Source organism: Ornithorhynchus anatinus, chromosome X5, assembly GCF_004115215.2.
Source record: "Ornithorhynchus anatinus isolate Pmale09 chromosome X5, mOrnAna1.pri.v4, whole genome shotgun sequence".
Classification (NCBI taxonomy): Eukaryota; Metazoa; Chordata; class Mammalia; order Monotremata; family Ornithorhynchidae; genus Ornithorhynchus; species Ornithorhynchus anatinus.
In genome coordinates, this window is record NC_041753.1 from 7591785 (window position 1) to 7615979 (window position 24195).

General features: G+C 56.9%; 1 protein-coding gene across 1 annotated transcript in view; it reads left to right on the forward strand.

Moving 5' to 3' along the window:
• Positions 1–2605: 2605 nt before the first annotated feature.
• Positions 2606–24195, forward strand: part of NOTCH4 (notch receptor 4) — a 32169-nt gene continuing 10579 nt past the window's right edge. The window contains exons 1-23 of the mRNA XM_039910887.1: positions 2606–2796; positions 4163–4244; positions 5125–5414; positions 5778–6119; positions 6220–6342; positions 6946–7197; positions 8221–8376; positions 9330–9515; positions 10130–10243; positions 12174–12296; positions 13606–13735; positions 14066–14211; positions 14961–15110; positions 15493–15610; positions 16644–16731; positions 17820–17973; positions 18694–18878; positions 19268–19400; positions 20601–20713; positions 21680–22200; positions 22854–23240; positions 23354–23529; positions 23713–23932. Coding sequence (XP_039766821.1) covers positions 2730–2796; positions 4163–4244; positions 5125–5414; positions 5778–6119; positions 6220–6342; positions 6946–7197; positions 8221–8376; positions 9330–9515; positions 10130–10243; positions 12174–12296; positions 13606–13735; positions 14066–14211; positions 14961–15110; positions 15493–15610; positions 16644–16731; positions 17820–17973; positions 18694–18878; positions 19268–19400; positions 20601–20713; positions 21680–22200; positions 22854–23240; positions 23354–23529; positions 23713–23932 — 4256 coding nt within the window. The 5' untranslated portion in view covers positions 2606–2729. The remainder of the gene's footprint in view (positions 2797–4162; positions 4245–5124; positions 5415–5777; positions 6120–6219; positions 6343–6945; positions 7198–8220; positions 8377–9329; positions 9516–10129; positions 10244–12173; positions 12297–13605; positions 13736–14065; positions 14212–14960; positions 15111–15492; positions 15611–16643; positions 16732–17819; positions 17974–18693; positions 18879–19267; positions 19401–20600; positions 20714–21679; positions 22201–22853; positions 23241–23353; positions 23530–23712; positions 23933–24195) is intronic.

A 24195-nucleotide genomic window follows, 5' to 3' on the forward strand; every position in this document is an offset into this window, starting at 1 on the left:
TGGCATGGCTTCCTCTTGCCCCTCCCCGCCTTCCTTACGAACCTGGAATCGGCGCGGTTATTCCCGGTTCGTTTTTCAAGGCGATTCATTGAAAAGGGGCTAAACAAAGACCACTCTCCTCTCCTCCTCTTCTTCTCCTCCTTTCTCTTCTCTCTCCTCCCCACACCTTCTCTCCCCAGTCTTCTTCCCTTCCCTTCTTCCCATCGCCCCCTCCTTCTATCTGTCCTCCTCTCTTCTCTCCTCCTCTTCTTCCCCTCCTTTCCCTCCTCTCTTTCTCCTCTTCTCTCCCTTCTCTCCCTTCTCTTCTTCTCCGTACTTCTTTCCATGGCCCCCTCCTCATTCCTCTCCTCTTCTTCCCTTCCTTCCCCCCTCCTCTCTTCCTTTTTCTCGCCTCAGCGTCTCTCCATCTTCTTCCCCTCATCTCTTCCCATTGCCCCCTCTTCCTTTCCCTCCCTTCCTCCTGTCTTCTCTTTTCCTCTTCTCTTCTTGCCCTCCTTTCTCTCCTCTCTCCCCTCCCCTCTTCTGTCCCTCTTCTTCCCTTCCTCTTCCCATCGCCTCTCTCCTCCTTTTCCTCCTCTTTCCTCTCTCATCTTCTCTCCCCTCCTCTTCTTCTCTTCCCCTCTTCCCAAAGGCCCTCCCCTTCTTTCCCTCCTCTTCTCTCCTTTTCTTCTCCTCCTTTTCCTCCTCTTCTCTCTCTCCCCTCTTGTCTCCTCCTCTTCTTTCCCTCCCGTCTTCCCAACGCCTCTCTCCTTTCCCTCACCTCTTCTTTCTCTCTCCTCTCTTCTCACCTCATCTTCTCTCACCTCTTGTTCTTCCCCTCCCCTCTTTCCATCTCCCCTCTTTCCATCGCCCCCTCCTCCTTTCCTTCTCTCCTCATCTTCTCTCCCGTCTTCATCCATTCATTCATTCATTCCTTGAATCGTATTTATTGAGTGCTTACTGTGTGCAGAGCACTAAGTGCTTGGAAAGTACATGTTCAGCAACAGAGACAATCCCTACCCAACAACGGGCTCACAGTCTAAAAGGGGGAGATAGACAACAAAACAAAACCAGTAGACAGGCATCAATACCATCAAAAGAGATAAATAGAATTATAGATATATACACATCATTAAAATGAATAGAATAATAAATATGTACAAAGATGCACAAGTGCTGTGGGGCAGGGAAGGGGATAGAGCAGAGGGAGGGTGAGCAGAGGAAAAGGGGGGCTCAGTCTAGGAAGGCCTCCTGGAGGAAGAGGTGAGCTCTCAGTAGGGCTTTGAAGGGGGGAAGTGAGCTAGTTTGGCAGATGTGAGGGAGGGAGGGCATTCCAGGTCAGAGGAATGGGCCAGGACTTTCATTCATTCATTCAATAGTATTTATTGAGCGCTTACTATGTGCAGAGCACTGTACTAAGCGTTTGGAATGAACAAGTCGGCAGCAGATAGAGACAGTCCCTGCCGTTTGACGGGCTTACAGTCTAATCGGGGGAGATGGACAGACAAGAACAATGGCAATAAAGGACGTGGGCCAGGGGTCGACGGCGGGACAGGTGAGAACGAGGCCCAGTGAGGAGGGCTCAGGGGGTCGCGTAACTACTCAGCATGTCAGAGTCTCCTTCGTTATCGACATTAACCAGACAAATCGTTCCACCAACCAAGAACAGCCACACATAGCCACCCACATCGATCGAGAAAGAGCTATCGATCTGTCAATCCTCATCTTCCCCTCCCCTCTTCCCATCGCCTTTTCCCTCTTTTTCCCTCCTCTCTCTCCCTTCCCCTTTTCTCTCATCTCTTCTCCCTCTTCTTCCCCTCACCTTTTCCCATGTCCCCCTCTTCCTTTCCCTCCCCTCTTCGCTCATCTTTTTTTTAAATGGTATCTGTTAAGCACTAACTGTGTGCCAGGCACTGTACTAAGCGCTGGGGTAGATACGACCTAATCAGGTTGGACACAGTCCATGTCCCTCCCTCCCCTCCTCATCTTTCCTGTATTGTACTTTCCTAACGCTTTGTACAGTGCTCTGCACACAGTAAGCGCTCAATTAAATTCATTCACTCAATCGTATTTATTGAGCGCTTAACTGTGTGCAGAGCACTGGACTAAGCGCTTGGGAAGAACAATTCAGCAATAAATAGAGACAACCCCTGTCCACAATGGGCTCACAGTCTATACGATTGAGTGAATTAATGAATGAACTCTCCCCTCCTCTTCTTCCCCTCCTCTCTTCCCACCGTCCCCTCCTCCTTTCTCTCCTCTTCTTCCCTCCCCTCTTCCCATGGCCCCCCTCCTCCTCTTCCCAACCCCCACCTCTCGTCCCTTCTCCCTCCAGGATGCAGCTGGCTCTTGTTTGGAGCAGACTTCACCGGCCGGTTAAATTCATTCACGCCATCCTATTTATTGAGGGCCCACTGCGTGCGGCGCACTGTACTAAGCGCTGGGGAGAGCACACTCTAAGGATAAACACATCCTGAACCCCCAGGCCGGAACTCAGGGTGTTTGGGGGGTGGGGGGGTCCCACGGGCGCTCTGCCCCCCTAGCTGAACCCCACCCCTTCCCTCCACCTCCACCCCCCGCCCCCGGGGTGTCCGGTACATTGTGTCTCAGGAAACGTGTGAGACGCTGTGGGCCCGGGCCGGCCAGGAGGAGAGCGAGGCGGGTGACCGCCCAAGAGAAGCTGGGGGGCTTTAGCGGGCAGGGGGCGAGGGGAAGGCCAGGACCAGGCCCCGGGCGAGGGGCAGCCGGGGATGCAGCCCCCCTCCTCTCTGCTGCTGCTCCTGATGCTGCTGTTCCCGCTCCCGCCCATGGCCAGGGGTAAGAGGGGACGAGGGAAGGATGGGGCGGCCAGCCCGTCCTGCCGGGGGGAGGGGGGGGCGGAGACAGTGAGGGGGGCTCTCGGAGAGATCCCAGCAGGGTGCTGACGGCTTGGGCCAAAGAAGAGGAGCGGGGACTCGTTTCAAGGGGTTGCAGATGTCCAGAGAAGGGGAGGGAGGTGGTGGTGGTGGAGGGAGAGGGATGGGGACCCCCCCCCCCCGCTGAAGCCAGTAGGGAGAAGAGCCCAGAGAGCAGGGTGGCGTAGTGGCTAGAGCCCGGGCCTGGGAGGCAGAAGCACCTGGGTCCTAATCCCGGCTCCTCCACACGTCTGCTGAGTGACCTCGGACGAGTCACCTCACTCCTCTGAGCCTCGTCTGGGAAATGGGGATTAAGAGCGTGAGCCCCATGTGGGACGGGGTCTGAAGTCCAACCCGACTGATTTGTATCTGCCCCCGGCACTAAGAACAGTGCTTGGCACGTAGTAAACCCTTAACGAGTACCATAATGATTATTATTACCCTTATTGAGTATTACCCTTATTACCCCCACCCTCAATACAACAGAGAGGGTGGACACGTTCCCGGCCCAATAATAATAATAACAACGTTTATTCTTAAGCCCCAAACGAGTTTACAATCTAGAGGGGGAGACAGACAGCAATAAAAAATAAATACTTTGTAATATAGAATTTCCCTTTCTCCATGGCCCAGTCCTGGACTCTTCTTAGAGGAAATCCCTTCAGGGCCTCCCCCCCACCCCGCCCAAGCTTCCACCAGCGTCCGAGGGCCGGAGAGAGACACAAGGAATCCGGGAGGCCTGGGAGTAAACAGGAAGAGGTGTGGTGGTGGGCCGGGGGAGGGGGGTGCTACAAGACCGAGAGTAGGTGGTCTGAGCCGTCAGGCCGGGGGGCAAGTGATCCCATTCCTTTCTGGAGGAATGGAGCGGAAAGATGCGTTAGGTGGAGGCTGGGAGGGGTCATTCAGTTAATCGATGGTATTTACTGATCTTGGGCAAATCACTGAATTTCTCTGGGCCTCGGTTACCTCATCTGTAAAATGGGGATTAAGAGTTTGAGCCCATCTGGGACAGGGACTGTGTCCAACCTGATTATCTTGTGTCAATCCCGGCGCTTAACACGGTGCTTGGCCCATAGTAAGGCTTAACAAATACTGGAAGTATTGTTTAGTATTTATTGAGCACTGACCATGTGCAGAGCACTGGACTAAGCAACAGAGACGGCCCAACAGGGATGTTAGGTTGGGAGGGAGAAGGTTTTCCTTCTTCCAGGAGGAGGGGACAGGGCCGCGGAGGAGGAGAAGGGAAGAGGAGAAGGCTCCTTCACACCGCGTTGTTCTCTGCCTGGCAGGATCCCGCTGTGGGAGTCTGCCCGAACCCTGTGCCAACGGGGCCAGCTGTGTGACGCCACCTCAGGGGGTCGCCTTCTGTCAGTGAGTCTGCGGGTCCGGACGGGGCAGGGAGGGAGAGCTGGGGAGCTGAGAGGAGGGGATCCGGGGAGTCAGGAGCAGGAGAGAATGGAAAGAGAGCAATCAGTCAGGGGCATTTACTGTGCCGAGCACTTGGGAGAGCACAACAGAGTTAGACACCGCCCTCAAAGGGCTTGCGATCTAGTGGGGGAGACGGACCCTGAAGGAAATGACGGCTAGCAGAAGAAACCCAGTATAAGGCTATGGGCACGAGTGCTGTGGGGGTGGGGAGACCGTGAGAGAAGGAGCCGTGGAGATCCAGGGTTGGTATTTATTGAGCACTTATTACGTGCAGAGCTCTGTGTCAAGGGCTTGGGAGAGTCCAACACAACAGATTTGGCAGGCATATTCCCTGCCTATATCGAGCTGACAGACTAGAGAGGGAGATGGACATTAATAGAAATAAATCATTTATGATGTATAATTTAAAGACAGGAATGTAAATGGTCAGGGGTGTAGGGGATGGGAGAGATTAAGAGGGTTGATGAGGAAGCAGCATGGTGTAATGGCTAGAGCCCAAATCTGGGAGTCAGAAGGTCACGGCTCCTAATCCCGACTCCACCACTTGTCTGCTGTCGACTCACTTCATTTCTCTGGGCCTCGGTTCCCTCATCTGTAAAATGGGGATCGAGACTGTGAGCCCCACATGGGACAGAGACTGTGCCAACCCGATTTGATTGTATCCACCCCAGCGCTTAGTACAGTGCCTGGCACAGGGTAAGCGCTTAACAAACACCACAGTTATCAGGAGATGCGACGGGGGAGGGAGAGAGTGGTTTGAGGAGGGGGTGAGGGATGACAGAGGGAGGGTCCTCACCCCTGCCTCCCTTCCTCCCCCTCTCAGGTGTATGCCCGGCTTCGTGGGCGAGAGCTGCCAGTTCCCAGGACCTTGCCAGGTAGATGGGCACTGCAAGAATGGGGGGACCTGCCTCCCGCTCCTCTCCGATCCTTCCCCGGCCTTTGGCACCCTCCGCCTCCCTGGCTTCTCCTGCTCCTGCCTGCCCGGTTTTACTGGGGAACAGTGCCAGGCCCGCTTGGGAGACCCCTGTCTGCCCTCCCCCTGCCACCATGGAGGCCGCTGCCTCGCCCAGCCCTCCGGCCCGCCCCGCTGCCAATGTCTGCCCGGATGGACAGGTATCCTGTGGGGAGGGGGATGTGCAGGGGTGAGGAGAGGCTTGGTACGGAGGATTTGGGGAGACAAAGAGGAGAAGGCAGGGGCGAGGGATGATGGGGTGGAGAATGGAACCCTGGGGGGTGGGATGAGGGGACAATCCGGGAAGAGGGGTCGTTCTGGGCGGGGAACTTGTCTCCTAATCCTCCCAAGCGCTTAGTCTAGTGGTCTGCACATAGCGCTCAACAGATGCCATTGATTGATTGAATGACTGATTAGACTCTCGGCCTGGGGGGGAGGGTGCGTTTGCATTTGGTCCCCGAGGGGGCGGCACGTCAACGAGGGAGGGCGCGTGATGGGGCCTGTGTTCCCCTCCCAACTGGCAGGGGAGCGGTGCCAGGTTCGAGACTTCTGCCAAGCCAACCCGTGCGCCCACGGCGGGGTGTGCCTGGCCACGTACCCGCACATCGTGTGCCGCTGTCCCCCCGGCTTCGAGGGTCACACGTGCCAGCACGACATCAACGAGTGCTTCCGGGCCCCGGGGCTCTGCCCGGCGGGCACCTCCTGCCACAACACGCTCGGCTCCTACCAGTGCCTGTGCCCGCCGGGCCGGGCCGGTCCCCGCTGTCAGCTCTGGGCCGGGCCCTGCCTACCGGTCAGCTGCCGCCACGGGGGCATCTGCCAGCCAGCCCTGGAGGGGACCTTCCATCTCTGCCTCTGCCCCCTAGGTGGGTACCTCCCCACCCGCCCCCCAGGCGACCGCGGCCCACCCCAGGGGCTCGGGCACCGCCCCCCCCAGCCGCCGACTGACCCCTGACCCCTGCTCAGGTTTCACTGGCCCTGAGTGCGAGGTCAACCCAGACGACTGCGTGGGGCACCGGTGCCAGAATGGGGCCACCTGTCAGGATGGGCACGGCACCTATAGCTGTCTCTGCCCCGAGGGCTGGACGGGTGAGTCAGCGAGGTAGGGCCTCCAGTCCCGTGCAGGATCCTGACCTCACCCGCATCATCATCATCGGCCTATTCATTAAGCACTGACTCTGTGCCAAGCATCGGTGTAGAGGTGGCACGATCGGAAACGGTCCCTCTCCCAGGAGGGGGCTCCCAGTCAAATCAGTCAATCAACCGATCGTATTTATTGAGTGCTTACTGTGTGCAGAGCACTGTACTGACTGCTTGGGAGAGTCCAATCCAACAGAGTTGGTAGACACATTCCCTGCCCACAATCAGCTTATGGACTAGAGGAGGGAGAACCGGTGTTTCCTCCCCATTTTACAGGTGAAGATATTGAGGCACAGAATGTTAAAGCGACTTGCCCGAGGTCCCCCAGGGGGTGGGATCAGAGGCCTGTGCGCCTGACTTTCAGGTCCAGGCTCTGCCCACTAGTCCGCACCGATTCTCCCCTTCTATCCCACGCCCCTCTTTGCCCCCCAGTTCTCTGCCCTCATTTTGAATCTTCTTGGGGACCCAGCCCCCCATCCCCTGGCCCGCTCCCCTCAGGGATTCAGGTGTGGGTTCAGCCTCCTCCCGCCACCCCCCATCTCCCCTCTGCAGGCCGGGACTGCTCCCAGGACGTGGATGAGTGTGAGTCGCCGGGGGGCCCGTCGCCAGGATCCCCGCGCTGCCAGAACGGGGGCACGTGCGGGAATGTCCCCGGCAGCTTCCGCTGTGCATGCGTGAACGGCTGGGCGGGGGCCACCTGCGCGGACAACGTGGACGACTGCTCGGCCGCCACCTGCGCCCCGGGGGCCACCTGCCTCGACGGCATCGCCACCTTCACCTGCCTCTGCCCCCCCGGCCTCACAGGTAGGGGGTCGGGAGGGGCGGAGAGACCCGGGAAGGGGTCCTCCAGGATCACAGGTTGGGGGGAAGACCTGGGAAGACAGGCCCTTAGGCTCACAGGTATGGTGTGGGGGTGGAGAGCCCTGGGAAGAGCAGCCCCCCGACCTCACAGGTCTTGGGGGGCAGAGATACAGAAGAGGGGCCCCTGGGCTCACAGGTATTGGTGTGAGGGGGTAGGGAGGAAGCCCCAGGAAGAGGAGCATCAGGACCCCCCCAACCCCCTAGAGGTCTTGATTGGAGGGCTCAGGAGAGGCTTGAGCCTCAGAGCATAAAAGTTATCATAATCATATCATAATAAAATATAATCAATCACTCAGGAGGAGCAAGGCAAACTCAGAGTTCTTTTCTAGCAACCTCGGTGTCACTTCTTTTCTTTTTATTAATGGTATTTGTTAAGCATTTACTATGCTCCAGGCACTCTGGAGAGAAGCAGCGTGGCACAGTGGAAAGAGCACAGGCTTTGGAGTCAGGGCTCATGAGTTCGAATCCCAGCTCTGCCACTTGTCAGCTGTGTGACTGTGGGCAAGTCACTTAACTTCTCTGGGCCTCAGTTCCCTCATCTGTAAAATGGGGATTAAGACTGTGAGCCCCACGTGGGACAACCTGATTCCCCTGTGTTTACCCCAGCGCTTAGAACAGTGCTCTGCACATAGTAAGCGCTTAACAAATACCAACATTATTATTATTACTCTACTAAACTCTGAGGTAGGTACAAGACAATCAGGTTGGACACAGTCCATGTCCCACCTGGGGCTCAATTTCCTCATTTTATAGATGAAGTAACTAAGGCCCAGAGAAGTGAAGTGACTTGACTGAGTTCTCACAGCAGACGAGGGGTAGAGCCAGGATTAGAACCCAGGTCCTCCGACTCCCAGGCCACGTCTAGGAGGAGAGGGGGCTTCTAGGCTCCATCCCAGAAGGGCTGGGGGGGGGGGCTTTCTGTCCACTCTCCATCCCCTCCCTCGCCCCCTTTGCCACCCACTCCAGGCCTTCTGTGCCACCTGCCGGACGTGTGTCTGAGCCAGCCCTGCCACCCGGATGCCCAGTGCAGTACCAACCCCGTCACGGGCACCAGACACTGCCAGTGCCAACCTGGCTACTCCGGACCCACCTGCCATGAGGACCTGGACGAGTGCCAGATGGGTGAGGAGACTCGGGGTCCTGCCCGGTAGCCCCAGCCCCCGACCTCCCCTGATCCTCCTGTTCCTCCCCCAGTTTCCTACCCCTCTACACGGGCTCCTGGCTCCTTTCCTTTCCTTCTCCCTGACCATTTACAAACTCCTTTTCTAACAAATACCATAATTATTATTTTCTAGCCTGTAGAGAAACCTTCTCTACTGGCCCTGTGGACACCTCTTCTCTTCTCTCTCTGTCTCCTTCTGTCTGTCTCTCTCCTTCTCTTTCTCTGTCTGGCTCTATTTTTCTCCCCCTATCTCACCCCTCATCCCTAGCTGTCTTTCTCCATTTCCCCATCTCTCTCCCTCTCATTAGCTTTGCCACTCTCTCTCTCCATTTTCCTCCCTCTGTTTCTCTCTCCCTCTCTCTTTTCTAGCTGTTTCTCTCCATTTCCCCCCCTCTTGTCTCTAGCTCTGCCTCTCTCCATTTTTCACCCTCTCTCTCTCTCCCTTTATTTCATGGTACTTTTTGAGTGCTATGTACCAGGCCCTGTACTAAGCGAAATAGTATACACAAGCTAATCATGTTGGACACAGTCCATGTCTCCCCTGAGGTTTACAGTCTTACCCTGTGATAAGCTCCCTCTGTTGATTTCTAGCCTTGTCTGTCTTTCTCTCCATCTCCTCCTCTTTCTGCCTCTAGCCCTGTCTCCCTAGCTCCATGTCCCACCTCTCTGGGTCTCTAGCTCTGTGTGCCTCTTTCTCCTTGAGACGCCGCTCTGTCTCTCTCTCTAGCTCTGACTCTCCACGTCCCCCTCTCTGTCTCTCATGTCTCTGTCTGTCTCTATCTCTCTCCCCCCAACCCCTGGGTCCCCAGGCCCGCATCACCGCCCACCCTGGGTCCTCCCCCACTCCCGACCCCGTGGCCTGACCCCTGGCCTGACCCTGTGGCCTGACCCCGTGGCCCGACCCAATCTCCAGGCCCCAGCCCCTGTGAGCACGCGGGCTCCTGCCTCAACACCCCCGGCTCTTTCCGCTGCCTGTGCCCGCCGGGTTACACGGGCTCCCGGTGCGAAGTGGACGCGGACGAGTGCCTGTCCCAGCCCTGCAGGCCGGGGGCGTCCTGCATCGATCTGCTCGCCCGCTTCCACTGCCTCTGCCCGCCTGGTACCAGCAAGAGGACCTTGGGGCGGGGGGGAGAGGGGGCAGACGGGAGGGCGTGGGCACCTGGTTGTGGGGTGGGGGGGGATGAGACCCAAAGGTGGGGCCAGATAAAAGGGTTGGGGTCAGAAAAGAGGGTGGGTCCAGGTGAAGGGAAGCGTGTGCCTGATTCAGAGAAGCAGTGAGGCCTCACGGCTAGAGCCTGGGCCTGGCAGTCAGAAGGTCATGGGTTCTAATCCCGACTCGGCCACATGTCTGCTCTTTGACCTTGGACAAGTCACTTCACTTGTTACCTCAGTAACCTCATCTGTAAAATGGGGATTGAGGCTGTGAGTCCTGCGTGGGGCAGAGGCTGCGTCCAACCTGATTATCTTGTATCTATCTACCCCGGTGCTTAGTACAGTGCTTGGGATATAGGAAAGCGCTTAACAAATACCGTCATGATTATTATTATTATTATTAGGTCGGGATGGGAGGGGCGGGGCTAGGCAGAGGGGGCGGGGCCGGTGGGCAAAGGGGGCATGGGGGATGGGGGTGGGGTCAGGGAGGGGCGGGGCTAGGGAGGGGCGTGGTCAGAGTGGGCTCTTTCTACCCCCCCCCCAACCCCCAACCCCCACCAGGCTTCTCTGGCATCCTGTGCGAGGAAGATGTGGACCAGTGTGCCAGCAGTCCCTGTGCCCACGGCGGGCAATGCCAGGACCGGCCTGGAGGCTTCCATTGCCAGTGTCCCCCCGGTCAGTGCCCGGGGCCCTGGGGGGATGGGGGCAGTGGAGGGAGGGAGGGAGAACCAGGTATGTGTGTGTCGGTGTGAAGGATAACTGCAGGGAACACGTCTACCCATCTATCTGCCAACTGTCATGTTGGATCTGTCTATGTGGCCTAGGGCAAGTCACTTCACTTCTCTGGACCTCAGTTCCCTCATCTGAAAAATGGGGATTTAGGACTGAGTCCAACCCGATTTGCTCGTATCCACCCCAGTGCTTAGTACAGTGCCTGGCACATAGTAAGCGTTTAACAAATACCACAATGATTATTATTATTATCATCTACCAAATGTCGTGTTTGACCTGTCTACCAACTGTCGTGTCTGACCTGCCTACCAACTGTCATACTGGCCCTGTCTACCAACTGTCGCATTGGATCTGTCCAACTGTCATATTGGTCTACCAACTGTCATACTGGTCTACCAACTGTCAGGTTGTATCTACCTACTGTCATATTGGTCTACCAACTGTCATATTGGTCTACCAACTGTCAGGTTGGATCTACCAACTGTCATGTTGGACCTGCCTACCAACCGTCGAGATGGAGGTACAGTGAGAAGGTTGGCATTAGAGCAGCGAAGTGTGTGGGCTGAGTCGTGGTAGGAGAGTAACCAGGTGAGGTAAGAGGGGCAAGGGGATTTAGGGATTTAAACCTGATGGAGAGGAGTTTCAACTTGATGTGCAGGTGAATGGGCAACCACTGTAAGTTCTTGAGGAGTGGGGAAACATGGCCTGAACGTTTTTTGTAGAAAAATGATCCGGGCGGCAGAGTGAAGTATGGACCGGGGTGGGGAGAGATAGGAGGCAGGGAGGCCAGCAAGGAGGCTGTTACAGTAATCGAGGCAGGGTAGGATAAGTACCTGGATTAATGCGGTAGAAGTCTGGATGGAGAGGAAAGGGCAGATTTTAGGGATGTTGTGGAGGTTGAACTAACAGGCTTGGAGAGGAATGGTAGGAGGGAGATGGGGTGATAATCGCAGGGAGCCGTGGGGGCCAGGGAGGGTTTTTTTTTAGGACAGGAGAGACACGGTTATGTTTGAAAGTCCCGAAGAAGCCGCTGGAGAGCGAACTGTTGAAGATGGTGATTAACAGGGAAGGAGAGAGAGGGCAAGTCTTTCAATGGGGTCAGATGTGCAGATGGAAGGGGTGGATTTTGAGAGAAGGCAGGCGATCTCCTCTAGAGATTCTGCTGGGAAAAGATGGGAAAGTTGAAGAAGGGGCAGGAGGAGGGAGGGGCAGGGGAGATTTTAGGGCGATCACGGCTGGTAGTTTCAGTTTTCTCAAAGTAGGTGGCCAGGTCATTAAGGGAAGGAGATGGGGGAAAACTGGGGGTGGTGGGAGGACAGGGAGTTTGAGGAGGGAGTTGTCTGGAACAACTGGCAGGGCGATGGGCATGGGAGTCAATAAGGATGCTCTGTAGACTCTAGACCGGAAGCTCCACATGGACAGGGATCCTGACTATCAGCTCTGTTATATACTCTCCCAAGCGTCTAGTTCAGTGCTCTTATAAACTATTTATTAATATTACTGTCTCCCCCTCTAGACTCTAAACTCTTCTATGGGTAGAGAATATGTCTACCAGCTCTGTTGTACTGTCCTCTTTTAGTAATAATAATCATAACTGTGGTATTCGTTAAGTGCTTACTATGCGACAAGTACTGTACTGACGGGGAATACAAGCAAATCGGGTTGGACACAGTACCTGTCTCACATTGGGCTCCCAGTCTTAACCTCCATTTTACAGGTGAGGTGACTGAGGCCCAGAGAAGCGCTTAGTCCAGTGCTCTTCACACAGTAAGCACTCTCAGTACATACCAACGATTAACTCGTTGACCCACTGATTGATCTTTATCCCCTCTCCCCTACCCCCGCCCCGCCCACGCGCGGCTCTCTCCCGCAGGCTTCGAGGGACCACGGTGCCAGACGGAGGTGGATGAGTGCGAGAGTCAGCCCTGCGTCCAGGGAGCCAGCTGCCTCAATCTCCCCGGCTCCTTCTCCTGCCTCTGCCCCCCTGGGCTCACAGGTCTTGCTCTGCCCACACCCCCTCCACCCCCAAGGCACCTCCTTCACCTGGACCCACCCTCTTTTCTGACCCTGACCCTTTTATCCGGCCCCACCTCTGGGTCTCGTTCCCCCACCCCCACTGCCCCGCTCTGGACTCATCCGAGACAGGGAGGGGACAACCCGCTCCTCTCTTCCCATCCTCTATCTTCATTATAGCACATTATTATTATACCATCATAGTATAGTACGATTATTTTATTCAACTGTCATCCAATCAGGATTATAGAGTAGTCACTAAAATATTATTACACTGCAATATTGTTATAATATTATACCACCATGGTCAACCTAGACAGGGAAGGAAGTGTCTGCTTCTCTCCCCCTACTCTATCATCATTATATCACATTATTATTATTATATCATGATAGTATAGTATAGTTATATAACTACCACCCAATAATGATTATGTAGTAATCACTATAATAGTATTACACCGCAATAACAATCATGTTATATCACAATAATTACGTTGTATTAGAACGATATTACATGCATATATTATGTATTGTTATCATTGTATCATCTTGGTCATTATTATGACAATTCATAGTCACAGTTACTAGAACTATAGTAGCGACATACAAAGTATAATGTGTAATAATTAGAATCATTAGAATAATAATAACTACTAATATGATTAGCATTATATATGATTGTGATCATTATTGTGCTATTTGTTGAGCTTTTCCTATGTGCCAAGCACTGTACTAAGCGGTGGGGTCGATACAAGACAATCAGGTCTGACCCAGTCGTCCCTAGCCCTCTTTAGGAGGTAAGGAGGGCAGGGTTCTCATCCCCATTTTATAGATGAGGAAACCGAGGTCAAGCGACTTGCCTGAGATCACACAGCCGGCTGGGGAAGAGGCAGGATTAGAACCCAGGTCCTCTGACTCCCAATCCTGGGCTTTTCCCTCTAGGCCACTCTGCCTCAGCATGTTCTCTCTGCTTGGGATAACGGGTGGTGAGGAGAGGAAGGCAGATGGGAAATGGGAAATGAGGTTGGGGAAGGGTGGGGGGATGCAGTATCAGGTTGTTGGAGGAGAAGGTCGGAGAATACAGGGTTGGGGTTGGGGGTCAAGGTAGGGTCTGGGGTTCTTGGGGAGATCTGAAGGGGTCACAGAGGGAGGGTTAGGAGATGCCAATGGAAAATATAATGGGGGAGGGGGACATTTGGGGTATCGGAGGGTGAAGGGTGGATTTGAAAGTCAGCGGGATTTGGGGAAGGTTGATTCCGGGGTCCTCGGACCCTTCCCCCCACCCCGTCCAGGCCGACTCTGCGAGCTGCCGCTCTGTCTCCCGTGCCCCCCGGAACCGGAGTGCCCCACAGCCATGGCTGGAGAGGGCCGCTGCCCCCACCAGCGGGAAAACTGTACCTGCCAGCACGGCCAGTGCCAGGGGTGAGGCCGCCATCTCCTCCCCCGCCCTCCACCCCGCAACATCCCAGTGAGGGGCAGAAGGGCGGTGGGCAGAGAGGAAGAAGGACAGTCCCCGGGAGAAGTGAAGGGGTCGTGGCCTCTCCCCAGTCCTTCGGTCACCACCCAGTAGGCTTCTGGGTAACATGGCACTGTAGCCAACGGGGAGAGAGCAGATTAGGGCTTAGTCAATGGAAGAGGTCACGGGGGATTGGTCCCAGGCTGGAAAGGGAGAGGTGAGTGGGTTGTGAGGAGGGTGAAGGGGAAATCTGACGTCCCCCAGTGTCCTTTCCCCGTATCCTCCCTCTGCCCCAGGTCCAGATGTGTGTGTGACGTAGGGTGGACGGGGTCCAGCTGCAAGGAGAAGGTGGACAGCTGCCTGTCCGACCCCTGTGCCCACGGGGGCACCTGCCGGACCCTGGCCTACGGCTTCAACTGCACCTGCCCCGCCGGCTACACAGGTAATGAGCATTCTCCCCCACTGCCCCAAAGCCTGCCTCGCTGAGAACCAGAGACTCTGGAGCGGAAAAGAGGGAAGGGTGGAAAATGGAGGGCGAGAAGAGGCAACGGGAGGTGGTGGAAGGATGGAGGGAGGGAAGCGTCGGAGGAGATGGATGAAACCTGGGGAAGAAGAGAAAAAGGTGGTGATGGGGGAGATGGGAGAGGGGAGAAGGATCAGCGTGGCTTAATGGAGAGAGCCCAGGCCTGGGAGTCAGAAGGACCTGGGTCCTCATCCCAGCTCTGCCACTTGTCTGCGGGGTGACCTTGGGCAAGTCACCTCACTTCTCTGGGCCTCGGTTCCCTCTTCTGTAAAGTGGGGATCAAGACTGTGAACTCCAAGTGGGACGGGGACCCCATCCAATCTGATTAGCTTGGATCTACCCCCAGGGTTTAATACAGTGCCTGGCACCAAGTAAGCGCTTAACGGATAGCATAAAAAAGAGAGAGGGAAGCATTGGAGGAGATGGGAGAAACCTGGAGAACATGCAAAAAAGGTGGGGTTGGGAAGAGGGGAGTGGGATCACGGCAGAAAGGGAGAGATTGTACAGGAGGGGCTGAGCGAATGAAACGGAAGTGGATGGGAGAAGGGGGAGGAAGCTGGGCAGGGTGGAAAGGATGAGAAGGGAAAGCCAGACGGTAGTCTGAAGGGCGTCAAAGGGAGGGGAAAGGGCGGGGGGACACTTTACCTCGGGCCTGACCCTTCTCCCAGGCCTCACCTGCAGTGAGGAAGAAGAGGAATCTGAGTGTCCCTGCCTAAATGGGGGCTCCTGCAGCCCAGTTCCCGGCGGGTATTCCTGCATTTGCCCCTCTAACTACACCGGACCCCGCTGCCAGGCCGGAATCAATCACTGCACCTCCAGTGAGTCCTGAAGGGACAGCGTGGGTGATGGGAATCGGGAGAGGTGACCACAGGTGAACCCGATGGCGCTGAAGGCAACTGGGTTGTGTGGGGTTGAGTTGGGGAGGGGGTTGAGGTGGGTGTGGTTGAGTGTGGCAGAGTTGGGTTGAATGCAGTTGGGTGGAGGTGAGTGTGTTGTTGGGTGCAGCTGACTTGTAGTTGGTGAAGTTGTGTTGAGTTGAGGAAAATTGTTTTTGAGAGTGGGTTGCCAGTGCTGCCAGGGAGGTGGGGGCGGGGGGCGGTGGGTGTTGCATCTATGTTGCCTACAGTTGTCTTCCATTCACTAGATGCAGTGGGTTATTGTCCTGGGGCCCTCACGGCACACTCCTCTCTCCCAACCCAGTTCTCTGTGCCAATAGAGGCACCTGTGTGGAAAGACCCGGGGCCTTCACCTGCCTCTGCTCCCCGGGGTTCCAGGGGACCTTCTGTGAGGAGAAAGTCTTCCCCAGCTGTGCTGAGCGGTGAGTCGGCCATGGAGAGGGCCACTGGGGGAGAAGCAGCGCGGTCTAGTGGGTAGAGCCCGGGCCTGGGAGTCAGAAGGGCCTGGATTCTCATCCCGACTCTGCCGCTTCATCAGTGCTACTTACTGAGTGCTTACGGTGTACTCTGCTCACGGTACTGGTATCGCCTTCAAACTCTAGTACTTGTCTCTTCCTCTCTCTTCCTCTCTCTTTATGTCTGTATCTCTGTTCCCAGCCTTTCTATCCCTTCAGTTTTTTTTTATCCGCTCAGTTCTCGGTGACTTTATCAGTCAAATGTGATCCTCCCTTAGGACAGGGACTGTGTCCAACCCGATTTGCCTGTATCCACCCCAGCGCTTAGTAAAGCGCCTGGCACAGAGTAAGCGCTTAACAAATACCAAAATTATTATTATGATTCTTATAACTAAGCGCTTGAGAGTCATTTAGTCATTCCATTGTATTTATTGAGCACTTGCTGTGGAAATACGCTCTAACAGAGTTGGGAGACACCCTTCCTAGAGCTTCCGGTCTAGAGGGGCCTTGTCTGTTGTGTAACCTTGGGCAAGTCCCCTCACTTCTCTGGCCCTCAGTTACCTCACCTGTAAAATGGAGATTAAGACAGTGAACCCCATGTGGGACAGGGTCTGTGTCCAACCTGATTAAGCTTGGATCTACCCCAGCGCTTAGTCCAGTGCCTGCCACCTAGTAAGCACTTAACAAATACCATTAAAAAAAAAGAGAGAGGTCCCAGTGGGGCTGGGAGACCTGCCCTCCAACCCCCCTTTTTTTCCCCTTCTACAGTCAGTCCGTCAGTTGTGTTTATTGAGCGCTTGCTATGTGCAAAGCACTGTCCTAAACACTTGGGAGTACACTACAATATAACAGACACATTCCCCGCCCACAATGAGCTCACCATAGTGTCGGCCTTCCCCATTGGCCTTGAACTCTATCGTCTCCCCCTACCTCACCCACCTCTTATTTCCCCCTTCCCTGCTCCCAAGTCCCGACTCTGACCACCTTCCCTCTCTTTCAGCTCCTGTCAGAACGGGGGGACCTGTCAGGACAGCCCCGGGGGAGCTCAGTGCCTCTGCCCCCAGGGGTACACAGGTGGTCACTGCCAGGTAAGGGAAGGGTTTGTCGGGGGCCGGTGGGCTGGTGGGGGAGGGTCCTCGGAAGGTCCCGAGGAAGAAGAGACATCAATCGGTGGTAGTTGTCGAGCGCTAATGTGCAGGGCACGGGACCGAGCGCTTGGCAGAGTCCGACACAACAGAATTAACAGGCATGTGCCCGGCCCCTAACCAACTTACAGTCTAGAGTCATAAGGTGTGAGCAGAGAGATAGTGGGGGGGCAGGGACGGGGGACTCTGGGAAAAGGGATTTCCAGAGGACTGGTCAATCCATCCATCAATCAACCCTATTTCTCGAGCACGTACTGGATGCAGAGCACCCTATTGTCTCTCTCACTTCCGCGCCATCCGTGCACTTGGACCTGGGACTTTCGGACGTTTGATATTCGCCCCACCCCTGACCCCACAGCGCTTACGTCCTTGTCTTTAAGTTACATATTATAAACGATATTTGTTCCTCTCAGTGTCCGTCTCCCCCCAGACTGTAAGCTCGTTACGGGCAGAGAACGTGTCTGCTCGTTCCATTGGCATTGGACTCTCCCAAGCGCTTGATCAAGTTCTGTGTACATCATAAGCTCTCAATAAATACTACTGATTGAGTGATTGATTGCACTAGGCCTACAAGGCCCTTACGGTATAGATGCATTCATTCATTCAATCGCATCTATTGAGAGCTTCCCGCTGTAAGTTTGGAATTGGTCAATGGAGCCCTGGTAAACCACTGAAGAAAAAACAGAGACTCTGTTTGCCCCTGTCGACTGGAGGCTCATTGTGGGCAGGGAACATGCCTATCTACTCTGTGGGATTGGACTCTCCCAGGCGCTCAGTACAGTGCTCTGCATGCAGTGAGAGGCTCAATAGATACTGTTGTGATGATGATGATCCTGGACTATGTTTGAGCTACATTAGGCCCGTAAACTGTTAGCTCTTTGTGGGCAGGGAATGGGTCTGTTTATTGTTCTGTCATCCTCACCCAAGTGCTTAGTCCAGTCCTTTGCACAAACTAAGGCCTCAATAAATACGATCGACTGACTGAACTCAGTCTTTGTTTCCGGGCGACGCCTCCCTCTTTCTCTTGGCAGACCCTGTTGGACCTGTGCGCCCATGCTCAGTGCCAGAACGGGGCCCGCTGCCTCCAGACGGGCCCTTCCTTCCTCTGCCTGTGCCCGAGAGGCTGGGCCGGGCCCCGCTGCGACATCCCCTCCTCTCCGTGTCGGGCCGCTGCCCTCGAGCGAGGTAACGGGCTCACCGCCTCCCCAATGTGTGACCTTGGGCAAGCCGCTCAACTTCTCTGGGCTTCGGTTTCCTCGGCTTTAAAATGACAGTGTCCAAATGCCCGTCTTCCCTCCTGCGGGGGATGGGGATGGGTCTGATCGGATTGCTTTGTAGCTAACCCCGGCGCTTAGCACAGTGCTTGGCCCACACTGAGCGCTTCACAAATCCCGCACAGTAAACGCTTAACAAATATCAGTATTTTGACTTTTATTATCATTAGTATTATTAATAATGATAATGCTAATCCTAATAATAATAACCAGATGTGTGAGCCCCCTCGAGGGACGGGGATCGTGTCTACTATCCACCTGGGTATTCTCTCCCAGCATTTAGTACAGTGCTGTTCACGTAGTAAGGGCTTACTGAATACTCTTACTGCTAAATCTGGGGGAAGCTGACGGGATCACCCAACTCGAAAGATGGAGGCGGTAATCAGGGAAGACCTCCTGGAGGTGACATTTAGGGGTGGCTTTGAAAGAGAGGATGGTATCTCCTCTCTGGCAGGAGATGGCCAAAGGAGTTATCCCTTCCACATTAGAAAAGGGGCAGCTCCCCTCCTGCTCCCCAGCTGGAGCGGGAGAGCCCCGCTTGCCCTCCCCTCCCGCGGTCCTCACTCAGGTTTCTCTCCCTCCCTCCTCTCCTCTCCTCCCCGCCCCCGTCCTTCCGTGCCTGCACCCCCAGGTGTGGAAATGTCAGCCCTGTGCCAAAACGGGGGGGTCTGCATCGACCGCAGCTCCTCCTACGCCTGCCAGTGTCCCCCCGGATTCCGGGGCACCTTTTGCCAGGAGGAGGTGGACGAGTGTCAATCTGGGCCCTGTAGGCACGGGGCCACCTGTGTGGACCGGCCCAATGGGTACTCCTGCCAGGTGAGAGGGGGCGGGGGGCCGGGCGGGTCCGCTGCCGGGGGGATGGAGTCGTGGTTTCAGTGAAGGGTCGGAGAGGGTCGATGAGGACAATGACGATGTTGTAGTAGAAATGGTATCTATTAACTATTAACTCGAGACCGTGAGCTCGTGGTTGGGAAGGAATGTGTCCATCTGTTGTCAAAGCGTCCTCCCAAATGCTCAGTATGGTACTTTGCACACACTGAGCGTCCAATAAATACGTTTCAATGAATGAACGAACCCTTATATTCATTCGTTCATTCGATCATCTTTATTGAGCACTTACTGTGGACAGAACACTATACTAAGCGCTTAGGAGAGGACAGCAGAACAATAAACCCGGGCTGGGGTGGGTGCGGTGGGCTTTTCAGTGTGCCCCTGGTTTCCGCGGCCCCAACTGCTCCGACGAGGTGGATGACTGTAGATCCCAGCCCTGCCAAAACCTCGGAACTTGCACCAATCTCGCCGACGGCTACCTGTGCTCCTGCCCACCGGGCACTCACGGTAAGGCCTCCTCTTGGACAAGGAGTATCGTAATAATAATAATTATCACCATTAGTATGGTATTTGTTAAGCGCTCACCATGTGCCAAGTATCGTTCTAAGCGCTGGAGTAGATCCGAGGTAATCGGGTCGGACACAAACCCTGTCCCACCTGGGGCTCACAGTCTTCATCCCCATTTTGCAGATGAGGTAACTGAGGCTCAGAGAAATGAGGTGACTTGCCCACGGTCACACAGCAGACAGGTGGCGGAGCCGGGATGACAACATACGTCCTCCGACTCCCAAGCCCGGGTTCTTGCACTTGTTAAGTGCTTACTATGCACCAAGCACTGTACTAAGCGCTGGGATAGATCCAAACTAATTGGGTTGGACCCAGTCCCTGTCCCACATGGGGCAAAAAAACAGTCTTCATCTCCATTTTACAGATGAGGGAACTGAGGTCCCAACCTGGCAAGGTCCCCTCAAAGTTATCCTGACCAGCCTCCACCCTGGTCCCCACAGCCCCAGGGGTCTCTCCGGTCCTGAGAGAGATCTCCTGCGGGGGAGACACCTTATAACAATAATAATCGTCAGATGATAATAATAATAGCTTGGATTTGTTTAGCCCGCTTCATTTTCCAAAGCGCTTTCACGTCAGTCATCTTACCCTCACACCATCCCTGTGAGGTAGTGAGAGGCAGCTATCCCCATTTTACAGAGCAGAATGCTGAGGCCCAGAGAGGTCAAGTGACTTGCCCAAGGTCCCGCAGCAGGCAAGTGATAGAACTGGGGCTGGAACCCAGATCCTGTGATTTCCCCCAGACCCGGGCTCTTTCCACTAGACCAGCTCCCCACCCGCCTCCTTTCTCGCTCTTTGCCCGGCCCCTCCCCGGTTGGGAATGCCTTGGGGAGAGGCCTGAGGAAACAGGAGGAGGAGGTGACTCGGCGGGGGGAGGGAGGAGGAGGAGGAAACCGTTTCTGAGATGCGGGAGGGGACACGCTGGGCCAGAGGGTTTGGGGGAGCGGCCCCCTCTCCCCCCAGCCCCATCGACTCGGATCCGTCTGGGGCAAATCAGCCAGGAACCATTGCCAGGAACGTGTCTGCTAATCCTGTTGCATTTTCCTCTCCCAAACCCTTAGTACAGCACTCTGCACATAGTAAGTGCTCGAAAAATGCCATCGACAAATTGATTGACGGTGTCTTCTCACCTCCAACCTCTAGGGAGCCGCTGTGAGTCCCTCATCGACGTCTGTCTGAGCCAGCCGTGCCCCCGAGGGGGAACCTGCACCCCCACTCCCGGAAGCCCCCCCGGTTTCACCTGCCAATGTCCCCCTGTGTGTCCCCCCCTCACACCCCGGGCTCCCCTGGGACAGCGACGGGAGGGACCGGAGCTGGGGGGTGTGGCGGGGGGAGGAGTGGGATCAGGGTCCGTGGAGGAGAAGGTCGGGCGGGGTGGGGGTCACAGATTGCCATAATGATTGGGGCAGATTGGGGTCTCGGTGAAGCGCTTACTAGGTGCCAAGCACTGTACCAAGCGCTGGGGCGGGGGGAGGCACTAGAGAATCGGATACACGTCGTGGGAGTGAAGGTCGAGGGGTCAAGAGCTGATGAGGATCAGAGCGGGGGGAAATCTAGGGATCCTGGACAATGTGGGGACGAGGCCAGGAACTGGTCAGGGTTGGCCTGGAAGCGGAACGGGTCGGAGGGTCGGAGGGCTGACTCCCCTCCCCGTCTGCCTTTCAGTCATATTTATCGAGCACCTACTGTGTGCAGAGCACTGAACTAAGCACTCGGGAGAGGACAATACAACAATAAACGGACACATTCTCTGCCCACAACAAGCTTACAGTCTAGAGGGAGAGACGGACATGAAGAGAAAGAGAGAAATGACAGATGTGGACAGAAGTGCTATGGGCTGGGAGGGGGGGATGAATAAAGGGAGCGAGTCAGGGCGACGCAGAAGGGAGGAAAGGGAGGCTTCGTCAAAGGTCTCTTGGAGGAGATGGGCCTTCAGAAAGGCTATGAAGAGGGGGAGAGTCACCATAGGATTTGAGAAGGGAGAGCGTTCCGGGCCAGGGGCAGAACGTGGGCCTGTGGTCGGCAGCCAGACGAGATGGAGGTACAGAGAGAAGGTTGGCCCTAGGGGAGCGAGGTGCGCGGGCCGGGCGGAGCAGGAGAGCAGCAAGGAGGGGTAGGAGGGGGCAAGGTGGCGGACCACTCTGAAGCCAAAGGTGAGGAGTTTTTGTTTGTTTTAATGCGTGTGCTTTATTTTTTTCCGTCCCCCTCCCCACCCCGCCCAGGGCTCGGAGGGTCCCAGCTGCCTCCCGTCGGTCTCCCTGCCGTGCGGCCCTCACCGCTGCCACCACGGGGGCCTGTGCGTTCCGCTGCCCCCGCCCCCCGCCCCCGCCCCGGCTCCCCGCTGCGTCTGTCCCGACGGCTTCGGGGGTCCCGACTGCCTGACGCCCCCGTCCCCCCGGGGCTGCGGCCCCCCGTCCCCCTGCCTGCACAACGGCTCCTGCGCCCAGACCGCGGGAGGCTTCCGCTGCTTCTGCCCCGAGGGATACCCGGGCCCCCGCTGCCAGGGCCCCGGCGGGGCCTGCCGGGGCCGGGCGGGGGACGGGACCTGCGACGCAGCCTGCAGCGGGAGGCTCGGTGGCTGGGACGGCGGCGACTGCTCCCTGGGGGTCCCGGACCCCTGGCGGGGCTGCCCCCCCGAGGCCCGGTGCTGGGCGCTCTTCCGCGACGGGCACTGCCATCCCCAGTGCGCCTCGGAGGAGTGTCTGTTCGACGGCTACGACTGCGAGACGCCTCCGGCCTGCACGTGAGGCCCCGCGGGGCGGGGGGTTGGGGAGGAACGGGGTGGGTGGCACCCCGCTGGCAGCCTGGGCCCAAGGAAGCCGGGCAGCCGACTCCGGGGGAGTCTCCCAAGGGCTCAGCCCAGTGCTCTGCACAGGGCGGCCCGGTGGTAAGAGCACGGGCTTGGAAGTCAGAGGAGGGAGTGGGTTCTAATCCCAGCTCCGCCACTCGTCTGTGGGGTGACCTTGGGCAAGTCACGTCATCCGTCTGGGCCTAAAGTTCCCTCACCTGTGAAATGGGGATGAAGACTGAGCACCCCATGTGGGACGGGGACTGCGTCCAACCTGATTATCTTGTATCCCCCCCAGCACTTAACAATAATAATAATAATAATGATGATGATGATGATGGTATCTGTTAAGCACTTGCAATGTGCCATCCTCTGTTCTGAGCACTGGGGTACACTTAGAACAGTGCTTGGCACACAGCTCTTAACAAATACCATCGTTATAATTATCATTATTATTACCCCCATGCTCCGAACGGTACCTGGCACTAGTAAGCGCTTAAGAAATACAGTCAGAATAATCATAATAATAATTATTACGACTTAGAATTGACTGACAGAGGGAGGAGGAGGGAGTCTCTGACAGCCGTCCCCGCGTCTCCCTCCCTCAGCCCAGCCTACGACCGGTACTGCCAGGACCACTTCGCCAACGACCACTGCGAGCGGGGCTGCGACTCGGCTGAATGCGGCTGGGACGGTGGGGACTGTGGCGGGCAGCGGGCGGGGGGCCTGGACGCCCCCTCCCTGGCCCTGCTGGTGGTCCTGCCCCCCCGCCGGCTGCCCGCCCTGGCCCGGGCCCTGGCCCTGGCCCTCCGGGTGGGGCTGTGGGTGCGGAGGGACCCCGAGGGCGGGGAGATGGTGTACCCCTACCCGGGACCCCGGGCCGAAGACGAGCTCGGGGGCTCGGGGGCCGGGGGGCCCACCCGCGCCCCCCGCCGGGAGAAGGCGACCCCCAGCGCCCCACCCCCCGGAGAGGAGGCGGAAGGCCTCACTGCAGGGTATGCTGTGCTAGGCGGGGTCGCAGGGACTGGCTGGGGTGGGGGGGCCGGGAGGGGGTCAGGTGGGGAGGGGGCGGCCCAACCCGACACCCTCCCCACGATGGATCCCCTAGGTTCGTGGTCATCCTGGGAGTGGATTCGTCCCGCTGCGGCCCGGCCCTGCCGGCCCCCCGCTGCCCCCGGGACCCCAGCGTCCTGCTCCGCTTCCTGGCCGCCCTGGCCGCCGTGGGGGCCCTGGACACCCTGCTCCCGGGGCCCCTGCTCGCCGCCCGAGCCCGGGGGGCTGCAGGTACTTGACGCCCCCATCCCTTTCGGCCCCCTTTTCCTCCCTCTACCGCTCCCAACCCAGGACACGCTGGGGTCCACCTCCCCCAGTCCGCCCACCTGGTCCCCCAAGTGAAGAGCGGGAGAATGGGGGGTGGGGGGCCGGTGTCCTCTGGAGTGACATCTCGGCCCCCCATTTCCCGGGCAGGACCCATATCCCCGCGCGTGTCCTGGCCGCTGGTCTGCTCTCCCCTGGCCGCCGGGCTCCTCCTGGCCCTGGGCTGCCTCTTGGTCGTGCACCTGGCCCGGCGGCGGGAGCACGGGGCCCTGTGGCTGCCCCCCGGCTTCAGCCGCCGCCCCCGGCCCCGGCCCGCCGCCCCCCGCCGACGCCGATGCCCCCCGTTGGGCGAGGACAGCATCGGCCTCAAGTGAGCATGGCCTAGTGGCTAGAGTCCGGGCTGGGGAGTCAGAAGGTTCTAATCCCGTCTCCGCCACTTGTCTGCTGGGTGAACAACTCGCTTCACTTCTCCGGGTCTCGGTTCCCTCATCTGTAAACTGTGGACTAAGCCCGTGAGCCCACGTGGGACAGGGACTGCACCCAACCCCATTTGCTTGTTATCTGCCCCAGCGCTTAGTACAGTGCCTGGTGCATAATACCACCGTTATTATTATTGTGGAGGGCACGCAGAGG